Source organism: Rousettus aegyptiacus, unplaced genomic scaffold, assembly GCF_014176215.1.
Source record: "Rousettus aegyptiacus isolate mRouAeg1 unplaced genomic scaffold, mRouAeg1.p scaffold_m13_p_5, whole genome shotgun sequence".
NCBI classification, from domain to species: Eukaryota; Metazoa; Chordata; class Mammalia; order Chiroptera; family Pteropodidae; genus Rousettus; species Rousettus aegyptiacus.
The window spans coordinates 117388222-117406999 of record NW_023416308.1 but is presented as its reverse complement, the minus strand read 5'-3'; the positions used below and the strand labels follow the sequence as shown (position 1 = coordinate 117406999).

Below are 18778 nucleotides of genomic sequence, written 5' to 3'. Positions count from 1 at the left end.
TATCTGTTCATTCACTGAACATAAATAGAGACAGTTATCTGAAAAGCGAATATATTAGGCAAACCTCTAGCAAAACAGTATATTGAAGACTAGACTGAAATACTGTGGAATAGTGGTTAAAACACAGTCTCTGGAGTCAGTCTGTCCAGGTTTCTATTCGACTCAATCACTTACTAAATTTGTGACTTCGAACAAGTTAAAATTTTGGAATTTAAAATGAAATATTTGCTATTATTGTTATCATCGCCACCATCAAGAAAAAGAGAAGACACAAGAACATAAACCCCAATGAGATGAGGGTACACATATTTTAAAATCATAAACAGTACTATAAATAACTTCACATCAATTAATTTGAAAACTAAGATAAAATGCCTAATATATAACAGGTGCTCAATAAATATTTACTGGATCAATGAGTGAAAGGGAATGAGGTATAATTTGTATGTTTGTATTTTTTTAAAAGAAATATACATATCCCCAGAATTGACTCTGGGAGAAACAGAAAACTTAAACCAAGTACCATTAAAAAAAATAAAGTTGGTTATCAAAAATATTTCCTTCTTCACCTCCCCCACCCCAAATATGAGGTTCAAATTATTTTTTTACAGGTTAGATTTACCAAACCTTCAAAGAACAGACAAAAAAATCAGGAACAGAAATGGATAAACCTACCCAACTCATTGTATAAAGCTAGCATAATCTCATTACCAAAACAGGGCAAAGACAATATAAACCAATCTCACAGAAACACAGATGCAAAAATTAAATCCAGGATATATAAAAATTATACAATCAAATTGTGATACAAGAGCAGGATATTTTATCAGAAAATCTATCAGCATAGCTCATCAAATTAGTAGATTAAAGATTTAAAAAATGATATAATCTTAAAAGATGTAGAAAAAGCACTTTAGAAAACACAACACTCACTTATAACAAACACTACTGGAAAATTAAGAATGGGAGAGAAATTCCTTAACCTGACGAGGAGCAAACACCAAAAAACTGTACTAAAAGTTATACTTAATGGTAAAATTTTAAGTAATCTCAGTAAAGGAAGGCAGGACACAGACGCCTGATACCACTCTGCTCTTCTAACCAATAATAGTACTGTTCCAGCCAATGCAATATGACAAGGAAAAGAAGCCATACAAAGAATGAACAGGAAAAGACAAAACTGTCATAATTTAAAGATCCTCTGATTGCCTATATAAAGGATCTAAGAGAATCTACAGATAAACTATCAAAATTAATGGGTCCGACTCAGTAATGTTGGGGAAAAAAAAAAGGAAATAGTGACAAAAACTGTAAGACACTGGGAATATAACAAAATTTATTTTACTAGTTAAATTGTGTCAATAAATTTAATTAATGAGAAGGTATTTTAAAAGATAAAAAATTAATCAAAATAACATGAAGAGATAAAAAAAGAAATAGCAAGATAAACAGAGACCCATAAATATGACTTTTTTCATATTCCCCCATCTCTTCATTCTCTTCCACCCTTTCTTCTTTTCTTCAGTAAAGTAAGGACATGACAGGAAGTAGCTTCTAGACCTGGGCAAGGACAAACTAAATCCATCACATTTCACCAGATACTTATGATAAAAGTAGTTCTACATAAATGAATAAGAATATAAAGTGGTATGTAAATGGAGTTCTACATAAATGATAAGTATATGATGCAGAACAGTAGTACATATGTTAATATAAAGTAATGAGAATTTTTAAACACAAGAATTTATCTTAATGAGTATCATCCTTCAAAGTACAGAAGATTATTCGACCTAACAGAGGAGCTCCCATCTGGTTTGAGGTGCTTTATTCTAATAAGCAATCAGGAGGAATATAAAGCTATATTTAAATTAATATATAACTTAATATATAATAATTCTATACCATAAAAAGCAGAATTAACAAAAAATTCAATTAGATTAGATAATGGAGAAAAAAATGGAGAAGCAAAAAAAAAAAAAAAAAGCCAAAAGTTAGTAACACTGAAAGGAATGGAAATAGTACACAGAAAATCAGTTTTCAAGAAAATGATTAAACATGTAGTACATGAGTTTCCAGAGGAACTCTCAAATGGAATAGTCTAATTGACAATCAAAGCCAGAAACATGTTAGTGATAAAAAGGAAAAAAGTCTCATCAGCATTGAAATGATAGTTAAAGCCTTAAAAGTAGAAAAGTATTCGAAGTAAATATAGAATACTGATACAGAATCATGCAGGCAAGAAAGACATATTGGTGACTGAACTTAGGGAATATCTTCTGAGTTACCAAATAAGCACCTTGAACATATATACCTCCATTATAGTACTTACCACATTGTATTTTATTTTCAAAGCTACTTCTCCCTATGACTGCCTTGTGACAAGGTAGACGTTCAATAAAGGTATACTGGATAAAAGTATAAACAGGGACCAGAGAAGAAAGAAAACAAAAAGAGAATATAAACCATTAGGTAGGAAAATAGGAAGGTTATCTTGTTTATTGTTAGTCCAGTATAAATAAAACACCCAGAAATATGAGCCTGTTTTTATAGGAATTGCTCTGAAGTATTCCAGATCCAGAGAAAAAGAACCCTGAGACAAACCTGATGAAATAGATTGAAGACTAAAGAAAACTGAAGTTGGATAGCTCTACAACAGTACAGGCCCCCTCAAAAGCTGTCAGACCTTACTTTATGCCCTAAGAGAAATCAACTGAGCAATGAAGGAGACAACATAGTTAACAAACTGAATTCAGAGGCATACTATTTTGTATAGATATGTAATTCTTTAGCATCTGAAAATACGATCATTAATGATCAGCCACCAGAGACTTCCTCATGAAGCTAATTAAAGAGTGTAAAGATTTGTGAATGGACCGATTTAAAGCAGTTTGCTAAAAATGTTACAGGAATTCTAAATAAATAACAATAATAATAAAGGCATAATGAATGATGCATAAACCAGAAAGCTAAGGAATTCAAATATTAATTTTGGACAATTTCCTTTGTGAGCATCACATTAATTTTTGTTACTAACTAGTAGAATAAATAGCCTTATTGAGTGGTAGTATTAAAAGGCCTAACAGCTGGGGAGGAAACAGCTAAAGTTGGCCACTAAATGTAACTACGGGCAAATGACTTAATTTTTATTGTGTACTTAATGTGCAGTACTTCCTTCTGTACAAAAGCCACCTCTCCTTTATCATAAGACTATAAAAATAGATTAAATATGAAAAAAATGCTCTAAGCTTTTAAAATAACAGTTAAATTAAAACCAAGTCACCATGATACAAACTGTCTTAAGTCTGTAGTAGCATAATAAATAGGTGGTTATTCCATAAACTATACTCAATGCCTTCTTTCAAGTATTAACAATGATAATCAAACCATTCTCTTATATTTGCACGGCTTTTCGCTTTTTTCAAAGCACTTTCACAAATATTAAAGAAGTAGCATTATGTTTGATCTGACCACTGATTATACAGGCATGTTAAATATAGCTTTATGTTACAAGAAATATTCCCATCTCTTTCCCAGTGCTAATAACATACTCTCTTTCTTTCAAAGCACTTACACAAATTAACTGAAGCAGTGGCATTAGGAATGATTTTTCCATTCTTTGCATCATGGCAAGGAAATAATCCAAAAAAGAAGAAAACTGAATACTGATAAATATACTAAATGATTTTGAGGCAGTAAACTTATGATTCTTAAAGCTGGATTCAGACTTCCCAAAAGTCTCACAATCAGAGCAAACTTTCCAGGACAATAAGCTGATTCTCCCTTTCTTCCAGGTATAAGCTCTGGGAGGAAGAATTAAGTGATTAAGATATCTTATATATAGGCATAAGGGGAGAAACCAAATATATCTTGTTCACCAATTTAACTCCTCTCTACCAAACACAAGGTTCAATGGATAGTAAATGCTCAATAAATCACGTGATTATTTTTATAAGGAGAACATTCTACCCAAGCTCCCATAGAATTTCTATGATGGAGCTAAGAACAAAATCTCAATTTATTACTTTATTACTTTTCCTTCGCAATTACTGCTTTTAAATGTGTGCACACCAAGCAGAATTTAAACAAAATTAGGATCACAGAATAAAAAGCTGAGTTCTATTAAGAATCCAAGCTACAGAAAGCTGGAAGGTAGATTCCAAGGGCCAAGACAATTTCAGAGCCAAAGGGGGATACACTTGATGACCCTTAATTTAGCAAGCACTTTTAAATCCCCATGCTTAAAGATTACTTTAAAAAAGAAATTTCAAACGGTAGAACTGTTTCCTATAGGTTTATGTCTTTAGAGTCATTCATCTTGTGAATTATAAAAAGTTTTTTCTTTCTCTTTGACATGACCAAGATAAAGGAAGGTAATTTGGTTTATGCAGTAATTACGTTAATGAAAAATTGGGTACAAATTAAATTTTAATCGGTTGCACTTTAAAAAGCACTAAGAAACCTTACTATTTAAAAAAGTCCAATGGTAATACATTTCATAGCATCTATTTTATAACATTACACCTTTCTAATGTAGCTTTTTTATTGTTTCTGTATTTAATACATACCATATTTTCTTAAAGCGCTAACAAATATAAGTTTAAAAAGAAGCCACCACAATCTACTCATGTTCAAGATTTAGTTGGGGAAAGTTTCTTTTAAAACTTATTTGGAAAGAAGTGAAAGGTTAAAGAAGTACAAATTAGTAGTTGAAAGATGGTCAGGGGGATGGGGAGCATGGCATAGAAAATGCAGTCAGCAGTAATGTAATAGCTATGTGCAGAGCCAGAAGGAAGATAAGAGTAATCAGGGGAATCATTTCATAAACTATATAAACGTCCAGCCAATGTACTGTGTACTTGAAACTAATAAAATAAAATGCTAATAAAACTATTTTGCGAAGTTTGTAAATTAATCACTCGTTAGGAAAAGATAGCCCCATTGGATGATGTTTACAAATGATACAACTATAGAAGATAAAAATGAAAGCACGACAGTTCTCAGATCATTTTAGTCTCCTTAAAATAAATGCGTGTCCTTCAGCTTTAAATCATTCTCAGGTCAAATGAAAAAAGAACTTCTATAAGCAAGGTCACTGAAAGCTCCTAAATTATACCAACTTTGGCATGGTGGAAACAGTATTAACACTAGCCAAAATCATGTATGGTAAAAGCATTAGCCACACATTTCTTTGAGGTAGATGAGAACAAATACTTTATTAAAAATTGTTTTATATCTAAGTAAATTTTGCCTGAGGTTGTATAAAGAGTATTCAGAGAAGCAATAGTGACCTAGGTATCTTGTCCATTCCTGTATCTACACAATTTTAAAGGTCATCTTTCAGTAAGACTGCCAGATAAAATATTGCATGGAACATACTTATACTAAAAAATTATTGATTATCTGAAATTCGATTTAAGTGGGTGTTCTGTTATTCTCCCCTATATCTGGCAACCCTACCTTTTAATGTAAGTCTGTTTCATAAAATACCAAATTCATTGCCAGGAAGAGATTTAGTCTCATGGAAGTTGGGTAATTCTTTACCTTTTAGGAACTTCTTGCAGACCAGACCTCCACAAATGCTTCCTGTGGAAGAAACTGAAAGAAATGGAATACAAAAATATGTCACGCACACAAAAAAAATTTAAACGGATTTTATCTAAAGAGTCAAATGGGAGCCTGAAAACACAGCTTATAAATATAAAGCATAAAAAAGGTGACCACTACTGAGTTCAGTAAAAAGGGAGGCACCAAAAAAATGTTATGAGGCCACAACGAACGACTGGTTGGGGGGCAGAATAACTTCTTGGAGATGAGATCAAATAGACCAGGTCTTTTGACCTATATTCAACACCAGAACTACCTCTTTGGATATTACTATTCCTGATAGAAAAGGATTATAGGAAGACTTCAAAATGTAGCTAGTAACCAGAGTATATCATGCCAATAACCCATAAATTTTATAAAATTTAAAAATTTGGCCCTTCTTTTAACCAATTTGCTATTTAGTAGAAAATAATAGACTATCAGGTAAGAATTCTCTGTACCTAGAGTTCTAAATCTAAACATAAGAACATTTAGTGCAATAATTCCTCAGGGGAAGAGGGTAAAGGAGGAGCAGATACCTAAGGGAAAAAAGTTCAGAACCACCTGGAAGCCTTTTTCCAAACTGAATATCCCTTTCCCCTAAAGGATGTGACCCCCAATAGTTAAGAATCTAAGTATCACTTCCACAGGAACCAATGGAAATGTATCAATCCATCAAGCAATGTGTATTCTTCAAGCAGGGAAAAAAGATTGAGAATCACTGAAATAGTGAGAGGCAACGCCATTCTCCAAATGTGCATTTTCCAATACAGTAGCCACTAGCTATGGCTATTTAATATTAGCTAAATTAAATTAAATGAAAATTTCAGTTCCTCAGTCACATGAGCCACATTTTAAGTACTCAATAGCCAAGTGTGGCTAATGACTACTGTACTGAATAGCACAGATACAGAACATTTCTATCTACACAAAAAGTTCTATTAGATGGCAGTACCCTAGATTTCCAGATTTTGAATGATTCTGAATAAATGATACATACTTCAAAAGGCCTAAGCATAAATAGCAGAGAACATTTAATAAAAGAGAATCATCTTTTCATTCTTAGCGTTCCTCATAGGCATATACTGGTTCTAACTTAAAGGAGAGCGGGTCATCGGGATGGGGACAGCAGGTGGTGGCAGGCCTACACTACTGATGTGAGGAGCTAGAACATAAACGAGAAAACAAAATCTGAATGTCTTCCATACATCACACTATTTCCCCAACACCCTTTCTTAGTTTCGACAAGTACCATGTTAACAATTGTTAAAAATGGGTCACTTCTGGTGAATGTGCTCAAGGACAGCAATCACCCCACCTGCTCCAAACCCCATCCAGCCTCCATTTTTCAGCTATACTTCTAAGGTTTCTGTATTCAAGTAATAAAGTGCTATCCTTCAGCTGCAAAGATGACGGATAGTGGAGACAAATCTATAGAACACATTTTTAAAGCAACAACATTCCCCAATATTCTGTCTACAGAATAGATGATCTTAAAAAAAATTAAAAATTATGGTCAAATGTTTGGGAAATGCTATATACAGCCCATTTTTAAAGATTCACAGTTCACACTGGCATATTAAAGGTTCTGAGATCTAACGTAATGAAACTCACTGATTTTAACAAACATTCCCTAAATTTAGATGACTACATAATTCCTTTCTCATAACTCATATAAACATCCTATAGCGCACATTTTGAGAAAAACTGCAACAAATACTTGTGAAAGCCCTCAACAATCACTGATAGAAAAAAACATCCAGTCATCTTTCAGCTTCTCATGGATGGATAATTCCAGTAATAAAATTTGTTAGTTTGTTCTGAATTGAAATTTGTACCTCTAAAAAAGATTTGAAGAACTAAGCCCCACTACTTGTGAATATGGCCTTATTTGGAAACAGGTCTTCACGAATGATATCATGTTGGGATGAGGTCATATTGGATTAGGGTGGCCCTAAATCCCACTGATGTCCTCATAAGAAGACCATGTGAAGACAAGACACAGATAAACACGGTATGGTACTTTATTACAGCAGCCCTGGGTAACTTATACACAGGTCTTCAACATCAAAGAGTTTGGACTAAAGACACCAGTTCACGCTTTCAGGTAAAGATGGCAGATTGAATATATACATCTCTTTTTATTCCCTCCTGAAATCTTAATAAAACAATAGAAAAGGGATACTTTAAAACAGGAATAAATCCAAAAGGATAGAGAATAAGACACAAAGATTGTAATGAAATTCTAGGAACTGAAAAGCAGGACTAGGAGGAAAGGATTTAGAAGACCAAAGAAATTGAATTATAAGCCAGAAAAGAAGGCCAGGAAAAAACCCAAATTCTACAACAAAATTGTTAAAGATGCAGGAATGGTATTATCAGGAATCTCTGGAAGTAGGGGTGGGGTAGAACTAAAATAAGAGAGTCGACTGAAAAAATGAATTTAAGAAGTAGTCAGATCTTTATATTCCCTCCTCCACTTAGCATTCTAGGGACTGGCCCTCCCTAACCTTGGGGGGTGGGGGAGAGGTTATTCTTTGAAAAGGTAGAACATGGGTCTCTAGGCTGAGAACCAAAGTTGTACAAAAAAGAAATGCACTGAGTGAACATATATACTGAATGTTGAGCTACCCAACACCCCTTATATCCCTCAATCTCACCTGGCAATCTGGCTTTCTATCTACCTGGTGAGAGACTATTGACCACTGGCATAGAAAAATCTAGGAGATATTGTAATAATTATCATAAGCGGTGAGATTACCAGAAAGTCTCACTTCCCATAATACGTTTTTTTTATAATGTATTGTTTTATAACAAGCATGTATCATTAATTATTAATCATTAATAATTAAAGGTCAGATACAGTAAAGAGAAATGCCCCCCTATAACTAGATGGGCTGAAGAAATCTATTAGGCTCAAAATGCCATTGGAATTGGGTTTCTTGCCAAAGGCTGTTGTGGCTCAAGTCTTCTGCTTTGACTGAAATCAACTCTGCTACCTTAGTAACAGTTTATTGGATTAGAATCAATGCACAAGCTAAAACAACCATATACAGACCAACACTGCCCTAGTCATGTAGCTAACCATCTCTCTCACGAATGATGAAAATTCTGTCCAGTCAGAATGGAGTTCTTGCAGAGTAGAAGCAAACCAACCTACCATACCTCTCTTGAGGATGTTTACTGCTAGGTACACAGAGAAGACAGGTCATTCCAGTTCAGTTGAAAAAATGTCTTCTAGAGCCTAAAGTACTATCCAGTCTCAACTGGGACTCAGGGTGACTCCTCTAAGGCTAATAGGACAATTTCATTCAAAAGTATTCAATAAACCTACACATACACTCCAAAAACCCAGACAAATAAAAAAGTTATCACTTTACGAGTTCAAGAAAATTCATTTCAGGGCCACTCAATGCATCAGTTTTCACTGAAGAGTATAGGCAAAAATGACAAAAGAATAAGAGCCAAATGGAAAAGAGATATATTTTCAATATAACTGTAAACACGCACAAGTTATCATTTTATTTATTTTCCTTTTCCTTTACTTTCTGGCTCTTTTCCGACTACCAAAGGCTGGACATGAAAGAAAAAGGAGATAAAATTCAATGTAATATAATTTTGATGTAAGAGGAGGTTAAAACCGAGAACAAGAGTGAGATTGTTTCTGAGCAATTTTACCTTAAGCACTAAAATAAATAATCCTGTGATAAGTCATTCAACTCACCTTTCCTGTATGACACATTTGTAAATCTATCACCAGATACTTATTACATAATCATTTAGGTTTTTAAACTATGGAATAACCTTGAAGTGATAACATGATAGAAGATTATGACTGAATATTTTAAATAAACTCTAACATAAATCGTAACAAAACAGATAGAAAATGAATATTTTTTCTTCCTCCACTTACTAGTTGTTACACAATGAAGAGTATTTGCCTGGTGCTTAGAATTTAATGCTTCTATGGAAATCACTAGCTGTCCATCTAGCAATGCTCCAATTGAAACTCCTGCTGTTTCACACCTCCAGTGAATTATTAAATATTTCAAAATCTGAAAAGGGCACAATTCAAAGAAAACACAATCTTCTTTAGAAATCATGGTAATAAGTTTGCATGATAATTAATAATTCTAATTTCTAAAAAATAATATTCTTGCTTGCAAAATGTCAGATTTACATTTGTTCAGAACAAAGCCTTGCATCTAAACAGAAGAAATTGCTAGGGAAGTGACATAAGAGACAGTGAAATTCAACACAATGCCCAACAAAACAGGAAATGGAAACACTAAATTGTTTTATTCCAAGGACAAGTTCATCTGGAAATAGTAATTTGAAAAAATTAAGTGGGAGTTTTTTTTTCCATGTCTTTTTTTCTTCCCAAATAAAAGCCAATATTAAGTTATGAATCATCTTTACCTTTCATTAAATCTACATTTCTGAGGGTCAGAATACTAGCTAAGAGCACTGGCTCTGGAGGCAGACGCCTGTCTTTTAATCCTTGACGCCAAATTTTACATGACCCTGGGCAAGGTACTTCTCTGTACGTTAGTGTCCTCATTTATAAATGTGAGAACAAATATACCACATATGGCTGGTGCTAAACATAATCAAAATATGTGCAAAATGCTTAACACAGTGCCTAACATATAGTAAATGCTTAAAAAATAATAGCCATTATATCTAATAAATTCATCTTCAGTAAAGACTGTACAATATTTTAAGTTGAACAGGTCTCCAAGATGTCTGGATAAAACATTCAATCTGATGAGACAAATTTAAAATAAAATGTACTGTATTCAATTCCCATTATTAGGAGAGTACTCTCATTTCCGCACTAAGCTACCACTGGAAAATTATTACCCTTTTTTTTTAAAGGCAAGGAGGTCTCAATAAGAGAATTTGAGAACTAAGATCCTAATTCGTACCAGAGTTTGTAACTTTAGTTTCCAGGCATTTCTACAGTCTAATACTGTCTTTCACACATCCTCTAACTTACTGTGCTCCCACTGTTAAGATTTTCCCGCAGTTTCTTTACCAATAATGACAGTGTGAGTCAGAAGCTGATTCTACCCTGGGTTCTGTCATCTGTCAAACCTAATCTTTCAATTTTCTTTGAGAACAAAGAAGGCAGGACGACTGGGAGAACTCTAAAGTGTCATCAGGTCAACCTCGTGTGGCTTATGGTTCTATTTTATCTGTCTAGTATCCCTAACAAGGCCAGGATTTAAGAATTCAACCAGGTAATGGCTCTGAAAGTGCTGTAAAGGATGAACAAACGTAGCGAGTCGGTGCCAGGTGCTCAGTCCCACCCTCCAGAGCAGAAACGATCTCCGGTCCCTGCTGTGGTCAGAGCTGGGTGAGGCCTTTCATCACTCAGCCGTGGGCCAGGGCCCAGGAAGCCGTCCCACATCTTGGTTGGCCTGAAACAACTTTCCCTCACTCCCGTTTCGCTCAGATTGTCTCCCATGTTGCCCACCCCTTCTTTCTACCGCCCTCCCAGCACGGGGTGGGGCGCCCTAGGCTGGCACCCCGGATCTGAGCTGAGTGTCTGCTGATGTTTGGCAAACAGTGCCGCTTCCGGAGCCTCGGTTTTCTCGGCCGTGGAGTGGGGCTGGCGCCATCTGCACCCGTGTGGGCCACAGCGTTCGGCCATTCTCCCAGCTCAGTAACTATTCCTCTCTTGTACCACCGCCTCGCCTGCCCCCCCCCAACCCGGCTTTACTGCCCAAGCGCTCCCAGCCCCGGGTCTCATCTGCCCCTTAGAACCCCGCGTGGGGCAGGCTGCCTTGTACGGAATCACATCATTCCCGAACATTCCTTCGCCCCCTCAGGCAGCCCCAGGCTCCTCAGCCTAAACTTCACAACTCTTCACGAAGCCCGTCTCCCCATAAACTATCCTTCTCTGCTATTCTCTCCCTTCCCTACAACACCTCACAAACCGCCACGGCCGTCCCCTCCATTCCACGCGGGCAGCGGAGCCCGTTCCCCGACGCCAGCCGCGGCTTCGACCCGCGTGTGCGCCCGGCCGCGCGACGCCTCGCTTCCCGCCCGTGCGCGCGTGCGCCCCGCCCCCAGGCCCGCCGCGCCTGCGCACTCGGCGCCGCCCCGCCCCCCGGCCGGGAGTCCCCGGACCTGCCTGAGGCGCCTGGGGAGCCTCCTGGTGCAGCCGCGGCGAGAGGGTGGGCGGTTGGGCGGGCCGCGGGGCTGGGGAGAGCCAGCGGGCGGTGAGTGAGGCCTGAGGTGAGCAGGGATGAGGCGACTCCTCCTTCCTCCTGAAAGAGGTTTTCCCACGGTCCCGCCGAGGCGCAGCTCTCAGCCCTTTTCAAAACGCTGCGGCCGCCCTCAGCCGGAAGAAGCAGCTGCTGCGGGACCCCCAAACCGGTTATTGACCCCCAAGCAGCCTCACCTCCCGCGAAGACTTCCCCTAGTCCCCCAGGCCAACCTCCGGTTCCTAGATTTAGCAGTTGAAAATGCAGGGCAGACAGCTGAATTTGAAATATAGTTTTTTTTTTAAAAAAAGCATATGTTTATTCCCATGTAATATTTGGGACATATGTCTACTTAAAAAAATAATTCATCTGAAATTCAAAATTGGGCGGCCTACATTTTCTCTGGCAACCTGTCCCCAGCATATTACCAGCCTAATTTCAAGGTGCATAGGCAGGACCTGGAAGGAGACAACGCCCCCCCCCCCCCAGATAAAAGGCACCTTCCCCCCTTTGACTCCACTAAATATGCCAAGGGTAGGAGCCGGCTGTCCTAGGATCCAGCTGACAGGACAAGCTCGGGTTTTCCAAGAGTGTTCCCAGCTGGCTGGAAGGTAGTTCTCCAGACTCCAGCTGCAGGGCTCCCGGCGAGTTCAGGGAGGGGCGTGGCGAGGGGGGTCGAGCCCAAACGGATCATCTGGCAGCTGTTTCCTCAGGCAGCCACGAGAAAACTGGTGAGAGAGATTTCTGCCTGGCAGAGAGTTGCCCAAGGAGAAGGGTGGGGCCGGGTGTTGGCTGCTTTCCTTCAGGGAAAATTCTTCCACCCCAGCTCCGAGAAGCCAGAATTGGACTGAACAGGTAGGAGAGTTTGCAGAGTGCCTATTCAGTGCACAGCCTTGGTGATACTATGAAGAACATGTCTACCGAGACCTGAATCATACAGCCTTTTCAAGTCTGCGTTCAGCGCTGTCGACCACCCTCCCCATCTCAGTTGATCACAGGTAAACCTATTGGAGAAAGGTGGTTTTTATTTTGGGAATATTCATCTTAATACCATGTCAGCCTGCATAAAAGAGAAAGCATTTGAGGAATCATTGGAGCCTTTCTCTTCCTGTCACTCTTCCCTCTCAGGTGTCCCCATTAGGAAGGGAAGTTGCAAGGGGAAAGGAGCTAACATTTTTTGAATGACTGCTTGTTGTCAGACACTAATGGCTCTTTATATAAATTTTTAACTCCCACAAGTATCTTGCGAGACAATTGTTTTCTGCACTATTTGATGGGTGAGAAACCAAGGTGATTTTAAAGAGGATGGCTCTTTAAAATATTTCCCATGGAGAGTGTTGGCTCAGCAGAAAATGCCCCACCTTGAGAATGGCATTGTGAATGAAGGGTGAAAGAACAGTTGCTCGCTTAGAAGTTCTTCGGATAAGTTGGTCATGCTGGTTTTCAGCTCTTGGCCTTGGAGCAAGCCTTGGGGATGAACATGCAATGGAACACCTATCACCATCCTAGAGGCAGGGGAGGCCTAACTGATGTAACCAGGGACAGAGAATCTTCACCCACACTGTACCAGAAGCAGGCAAAAGCAAGGAAGTGAGCCTTTGATATAGAGGGCCTGCCATCACAACTTCCACAGCATATATCCCTGTAGTCAGGCAAGGTTTGATGCAGACTTGACATTTGGTGGGCTTCTGCTCTGTGCTAAGTGGTCTTATTTATGTTAAGGAATCCAACCTTGTATGAAAGGTGTTATCATTCTGTAAATGATGAAGATGAGGTTCCAAAGAGAGGTTGTATGACAATGAGTTTGTAAATGGCAGAGCCAGAATCTGAAACAATAATCTCTTTCCACTCACCCATAGCTATCTAGTGCATCTCCCACCTGGCTATGACCTGCCTAACTGCTCGTGTCAGAGTTCTGTGGTATGAGAACATGAATATTCCCACGAGAAGCCATCCCCTCTGTGCAAAAGCTATGGAGCCAATGAACTCAGATTTCCTCAGCTTCTACAAACTAAGGCTTGAGTGAGCCACAGCATCCAGCCCTTCTCTCACCCATCAGTTTTTGCCCCCCAACCTGTTTGGAGTATGCTAACATACTATTGTAGTGATTCCACATTATTAAAACTCTTTTTACTTAGATATCAACTTCAGAGCAAGAAAATGTTAGAACCAGAAGGAGCTATAGAGGTTAGCAGTGATCTTTACTAGATGAAGGAATTTGAGCCCCAAAGAAGTTAAGCAATCTGCCCAGGGTTAAGGTCACCTTAGTCAATCAGGTCAACCAAGGAGCCTTTGGATGCTGCCCCGATATTTTCAGCCCTGATGTTCAGGTCCTAGCAGTGTCTGTCTGCAGGGGGCCAGTTCTCCCTAGTCCTTAGATTTAATGGCATGTTGATTCTGCTTGCATTCCTCCACTCATCTCAGGATTTGGATTAGTGTTTCATGTCCACTTTGGATGTCTTGTTTATTCTGAGAAGAAATCCCATGTCTGGCCAGAAGAGCTCCAGGTTTATTCTGACCCAAACCCAAGGGTTTGAGTGGAACCAGAATGCTGTCAGGTAGACAGTGGCATTTTAGGAACTATTGAGCTTGCTTTCCCTTTTGAATGTGCCCTCTCCACATATATTATTCCTAGATACTTCTTAGGTCCTACCTTATCCTCAGGCTCCCTTAGAGCATTCAAAGGCCCTGAAGAGACTGACCCTAGGAACTTAGGTAGAAAATATCCCTGAAGTCCCCCTTATCAGGCTGTTGCAAAACTAAGTCCATTTCAGGAGTTCCTTTCCCCTTGGGAAACTATTAGAAGAAGCTGTTTCCCATACAGACAATAGGAAAGGGTTAACTGCTTCTCTCAGGTCCTAAGCAAAGTCTGTCCCCCACCAGCTCCCATAACCGGGTTTCCTGAAATGGAGCAGGTCCCAGGTGCCTCTCCACTAATCACATCCTTGGAAATGGGGCCATGGAGCTCAGATTAGCTCATCCCTTCACCTTCTTGAGGCCTTCTCCACCTGGAGCACAGAATCTGGGGCAGCTGCACTGCTCACCTCCCTCTGCTTTCCTATCAGGGGTCAGACAGGGATGTTCTTGCAGAGGAATGTTAGGTTAGGGGGAGGCACTAGAGGCCATAGTGGTGCTGAATTGTGTGCCAGTTCTGGCCAGCATTCGTTCTTCCTCATTCTAAGGCTTATGGACAAAGGAAAGATCCCCCTACAACCAAGACACTATCAACATTTGTGTAACTAGAGTGTTCTCTTCTTCACCCTCATTCCCTATTTTCTTCTTAAAGTGACTGGCGGTGATACTAGGTAGCTTCCTGTTTTTCCTGACTATTATCCTTTGCACAGAGTCTCTGATTTCTCATCTACCAGTAGCAAGTTTTAGGGCCAGCCCAGGAGATTTTATTCCTTTCTTGTTAGTGTTCAATTCTCCTCTTCCTAGATAAACAATAAAATCTTTATCTTAAAGTAGTTCTGCCCTCCATAATTGGCCTTTTACCTCCTCTCTCGTCAAGGCTGGATTTGTCCTGCCAGCTGACGTCCACGGGAAGGGTAGTGTTCTTTGTGGCCTAGAAGCCTTGGAAATGGAAACAGCAGTGTAATCTGGTCATGTATAGCCAAGTAAACCTATTGATCCAAAGGCCAGACAATCAACTTTATTTGGAAGAGAAGTAGGCTAACTAGGACAAAGGTTTTTCTTTTAGGAGCCCCATTAAAGAAAATACTGGCTGTATGTGTTTAGTTGTGGTTCAGTCTTTGTATGATTACAGTGCTCTGAAGTGCTTTACCAGGAATGCTGGAATACAAAGTCTTTAAAGCTAGTAATATGGAACCTCAGTTGAACTGATTTTTTATTAATCTCTGAAGTTGACCTGATCTTCATCTGTTCTAGCTTTAGGCCACTTTATTCTTCTGTTTCCCCATCTTACATTCTCACTAGCTGAAAAGAGACTGTGGGATAGAAAGTCTAAAAGGGTCAGGGTGCCTGAATTCTTTTCACATTTTACCAGTTACTTTAGGTGTTATGTTCTAGTTTTCCACAACTAAAATAGGAAAATTCTCTCAGGAATATAGTTAAAATAACATCTGTGAAATAATTTGAGAGTTTTAGAATCTTTAAATTATAAGAAATCTTAGAAGTCATTTAATCTAGTATTTCCTAACCAGAGGAGCCGTACGTTTTCCAATTCATTTCCTTTGTCCTCACCTGTGTTCTTGAATAGCTTCTTTCTACCTACTCGTGTGTCTTCCTGGTATCCAAGATAGGGAATTATCTAGTTTGCATAATATATGTAGTGCGTTTAGATTGGGAAATACTGCCCTAATTCACCTCCCTATTTTATGCAATAGTTATTCCAACAGTCCTGACAAGTTGATATCTAGCTTTTATTTAAATATCTAGTGTTGGGAAATTTGCCACCTCAGAGTCAACCCATTCCAGTTTTGGACAGCAGTGGTTTGGTGGAGAGTTTTTCATTACGTTGAATTGATATATGCCCCACTGTATCTTCAACCCACTGATCCCAGATCTCCCCTTTGAAACCACAGAAAATTCATCTAATCCCTTTATAAAGGGGAGTAGGGAATACCTAGGATTTTTATTGTTAACTTGTCACTGTGGTTCAGACCTGGCCTGAGTGATGTATTGCAGATGTCCTGTGCTTTGTACACTGTGTCCCTAAAACAGTGTATAAAACTAGTTTTGTGTGAATCAAATCATTTTAGACATACTGGAAAGCCAACTGTTTAAAAAGAAACCCTGTTTTCAGTTCTTTCATAAACTGAAGAATCCTTTTGTAATACAAAAGCTTCCCCATTGACCATTTATGCGACTCTAGATTTCTATGGGTCATTACAGGCATACCTCATTTTATTGCACTTCACCTTATTGCGCTTCAGGGATGTTCCATTTTTTTACAAACTGAAGGCAAGATCCTCCAACAGCAAAAAGATCACGGCTCTCTTTATTGTGATACTCGCTTTATTGCAGTGGTTCGGAACCGAACCTTCAATTCTCTTTAAGTATGCCTGTACGTTTTTCTTAAGGCAAGATTTGCCTACATACAAAACAAGTAAAATAATGATATTAGCAATAGCTAACATTTATTGAGCCCTAAACAGGCACTAGGCATCATGCACCTGACATGCATTATTTAATTTCTCACCACAACTTCTTTAAAATTATCCCCTATTTACAGATGAGAAAAGAGGCCCAGAGAAATAACTCGTTCAAGGTCATGCGATTAGAATATGATGGGCCAGCATTCCAACAAGGCCATAAGACTCCAGAGTCTTGTGTTCTGACTACCAAGAAGTTCCAGATGCCAGTAATAATTGGACAATAATAGTATCAAAGCTCAGGTAGATTAGGCTACATACAGAAAACTGACCTAAAAGTTCCATAACTTCAAAGGTGTACACAAAATTTACTCTTTTTGGGTTTTGGGATCATAGATTTTTCAGCACAACTCGCATTTTCCGGTGTAATTTGATCAAGGAACCCAAAGATTTCTCTTCAGCTATTAGTAGTAAACAGGTGCTGCTTAAGTTTATTTCAGGTATATGGGTATGATCAGACACTTTTCAAAGGGTCTATATATTCCCAGGCATTTGTGGCATAAGTATCTTCTTAGAAAAAATAAGTCATTAATTATTGACAGGTTAAAATCAAAAGTATGGAGAATCAAAACCTCCATCTATTCCAGCTTTCTCCTAGATGGGTTGGAACCATTCAAATGGGTTTTTAGGCCCAGTTTTTAATGGTGTTTAGGTTTGTAACTTAAAAATAGTTTGGGAGGGATGGTTCATAAATAAATGCTGTGTTGAATCCAAGCTGGACAAAGATTAATGGATGTAATACTTCTATGTCCTCAAAGCAGTTTCATTTTCTCTAGTTTTGTAAACCACAGCTTGTACTCACAACATTTCTCAGCTCAGAACATATCTCTAGAGCCTCAGACTTTTCTACACTGTGTAAGGGAGTTCCAGGCGGGACTCTCTTCCATCTTCCAGGCCCCACCTCCCTCCAGTCCACCATCAGAATGCCCCATTGGACTTTACCTTGGCTCATCCGCAGACTTTTGCTTTCAAATACATGATCGTTCTTTGCAAATCACGTCCCAAGATGGCGTTACACTGGCCTTGCTGGTCCATAGTAGTCACAGGAAGTAAGGTCCATCCTTGTGAGGTGCTGGTACTCCCCTTGCAACCCCACCTTTCTGACCTTTACTTGTATAGCACGCTTGTTTATAGTCTCAATCATAGACTCAGGTGAGGAAATATGTAATTTTCTTTATTTCTCAACCTAGCTCTTCAGCCCCCATTTATACTAATGGCAGAAATATAATAAACTTGACCTACTCAAGACAACTCAGTCATTTCAAGTGTTTGTTATACACAGTCTCTTAGGAGTCTCTGCTTTCTGCCCTGTCCCATTCTTTCATGATGTCCTAGTTTGGGGTTGATGTATCATTCTGACATCAGGGAAGGGGCATCAAGGTCAAGTGCCATCTTCTGTCTCTCTCACCTCACTGATAAAGTGTAGCTTCCTTCACTTGGTCCATTGCATCTGTGTGAGCATTCCCCGGCAGGTGGAACCTGTGGTCTCGATATAGACAAAGCACAGCGATTGCTTCATGGGGAGCTTCATGGCTCCCACCTCAGCAATTACTGGTACTGCCAAACCTCCATCTATTCCCTAGCTTGGCCAGGTACCCCCTCAGCTCCTTCTGTGGGTTCTCACCCCCTACTCCACAGCAGTCCCCACAGACACCCCGACTTTTGGGTTTTGGCTCACTCTCACACTCCTTTGGGTGGGTCACCAAGGAAAATTTCAGATTTTCTCCAAACATCAAGGAGCCATGAAGACTCAGGTTTAAGGGGTGAAAAGGCTGGAGGTGGTAAGGATGTGGAAATTATCTCAGACCTGCTGTACCTACACAGGTGGCAATGCCATTTGTACTGTGTGGCGATTGCCTGTTAGCACAG

At 39.1% G+C, this 18778-nt stretch overlaps 2 protein-coding genes across 5 annotated transcripts in view; one reads left to right on the top strand and one right to left on the bottom strand.

The window, feature by feature from the left end:
• CUNH11orf80 (chromosome unknown C11orf80 homolog) overlaps positions 1 to 11620 on the bottom strand; it is a 60078-nt gene extending 48458 nt beyond the window's left edge. For 3 of the 4 annotated variants that reach the window (XM_016132691.2, XM_036220155.1, XM_036220154.1), the window contains exons 1-2: positions 9497 to 9985; positions 5542 to 5595 (exon numbers count right to left, since the gene is read on the bottom strand). In XM_016132691.2, the coding sequence (XP_015988177.2) occupies positions 5542 to 5595; positions 9497 to 9686 (244 nt within the window). In that variant the 5' untranslated portion in view covers positions 9687 to 9985. Of the gene's footprint in view, positions 1 to 5541; positions 5596 to 9496; positions 9986 to 11516 lie in introns of those variants that run through there. The other variant, XM_036220156.1, reaches the window with a different exon arrangement.
• Positions 11621 to 12163: 543 nt separating this feature from the next.
• The window catches only part of SPTBN2 (spectrin beta, non-erythrocytic 2), a 46160-nt gene continuing 39545 nt past the window's right edge, over positions 12164 to 18778 (top strand). The window contains exon 1 of the mRNA XM_036221150.1: positions 12164 to 12793. The gene's annotated coding sequence lies outside the window, so the exon portion shown is untranslated. The remainder of the gene's footprint in view (positions 12794 to 18778) is intronic.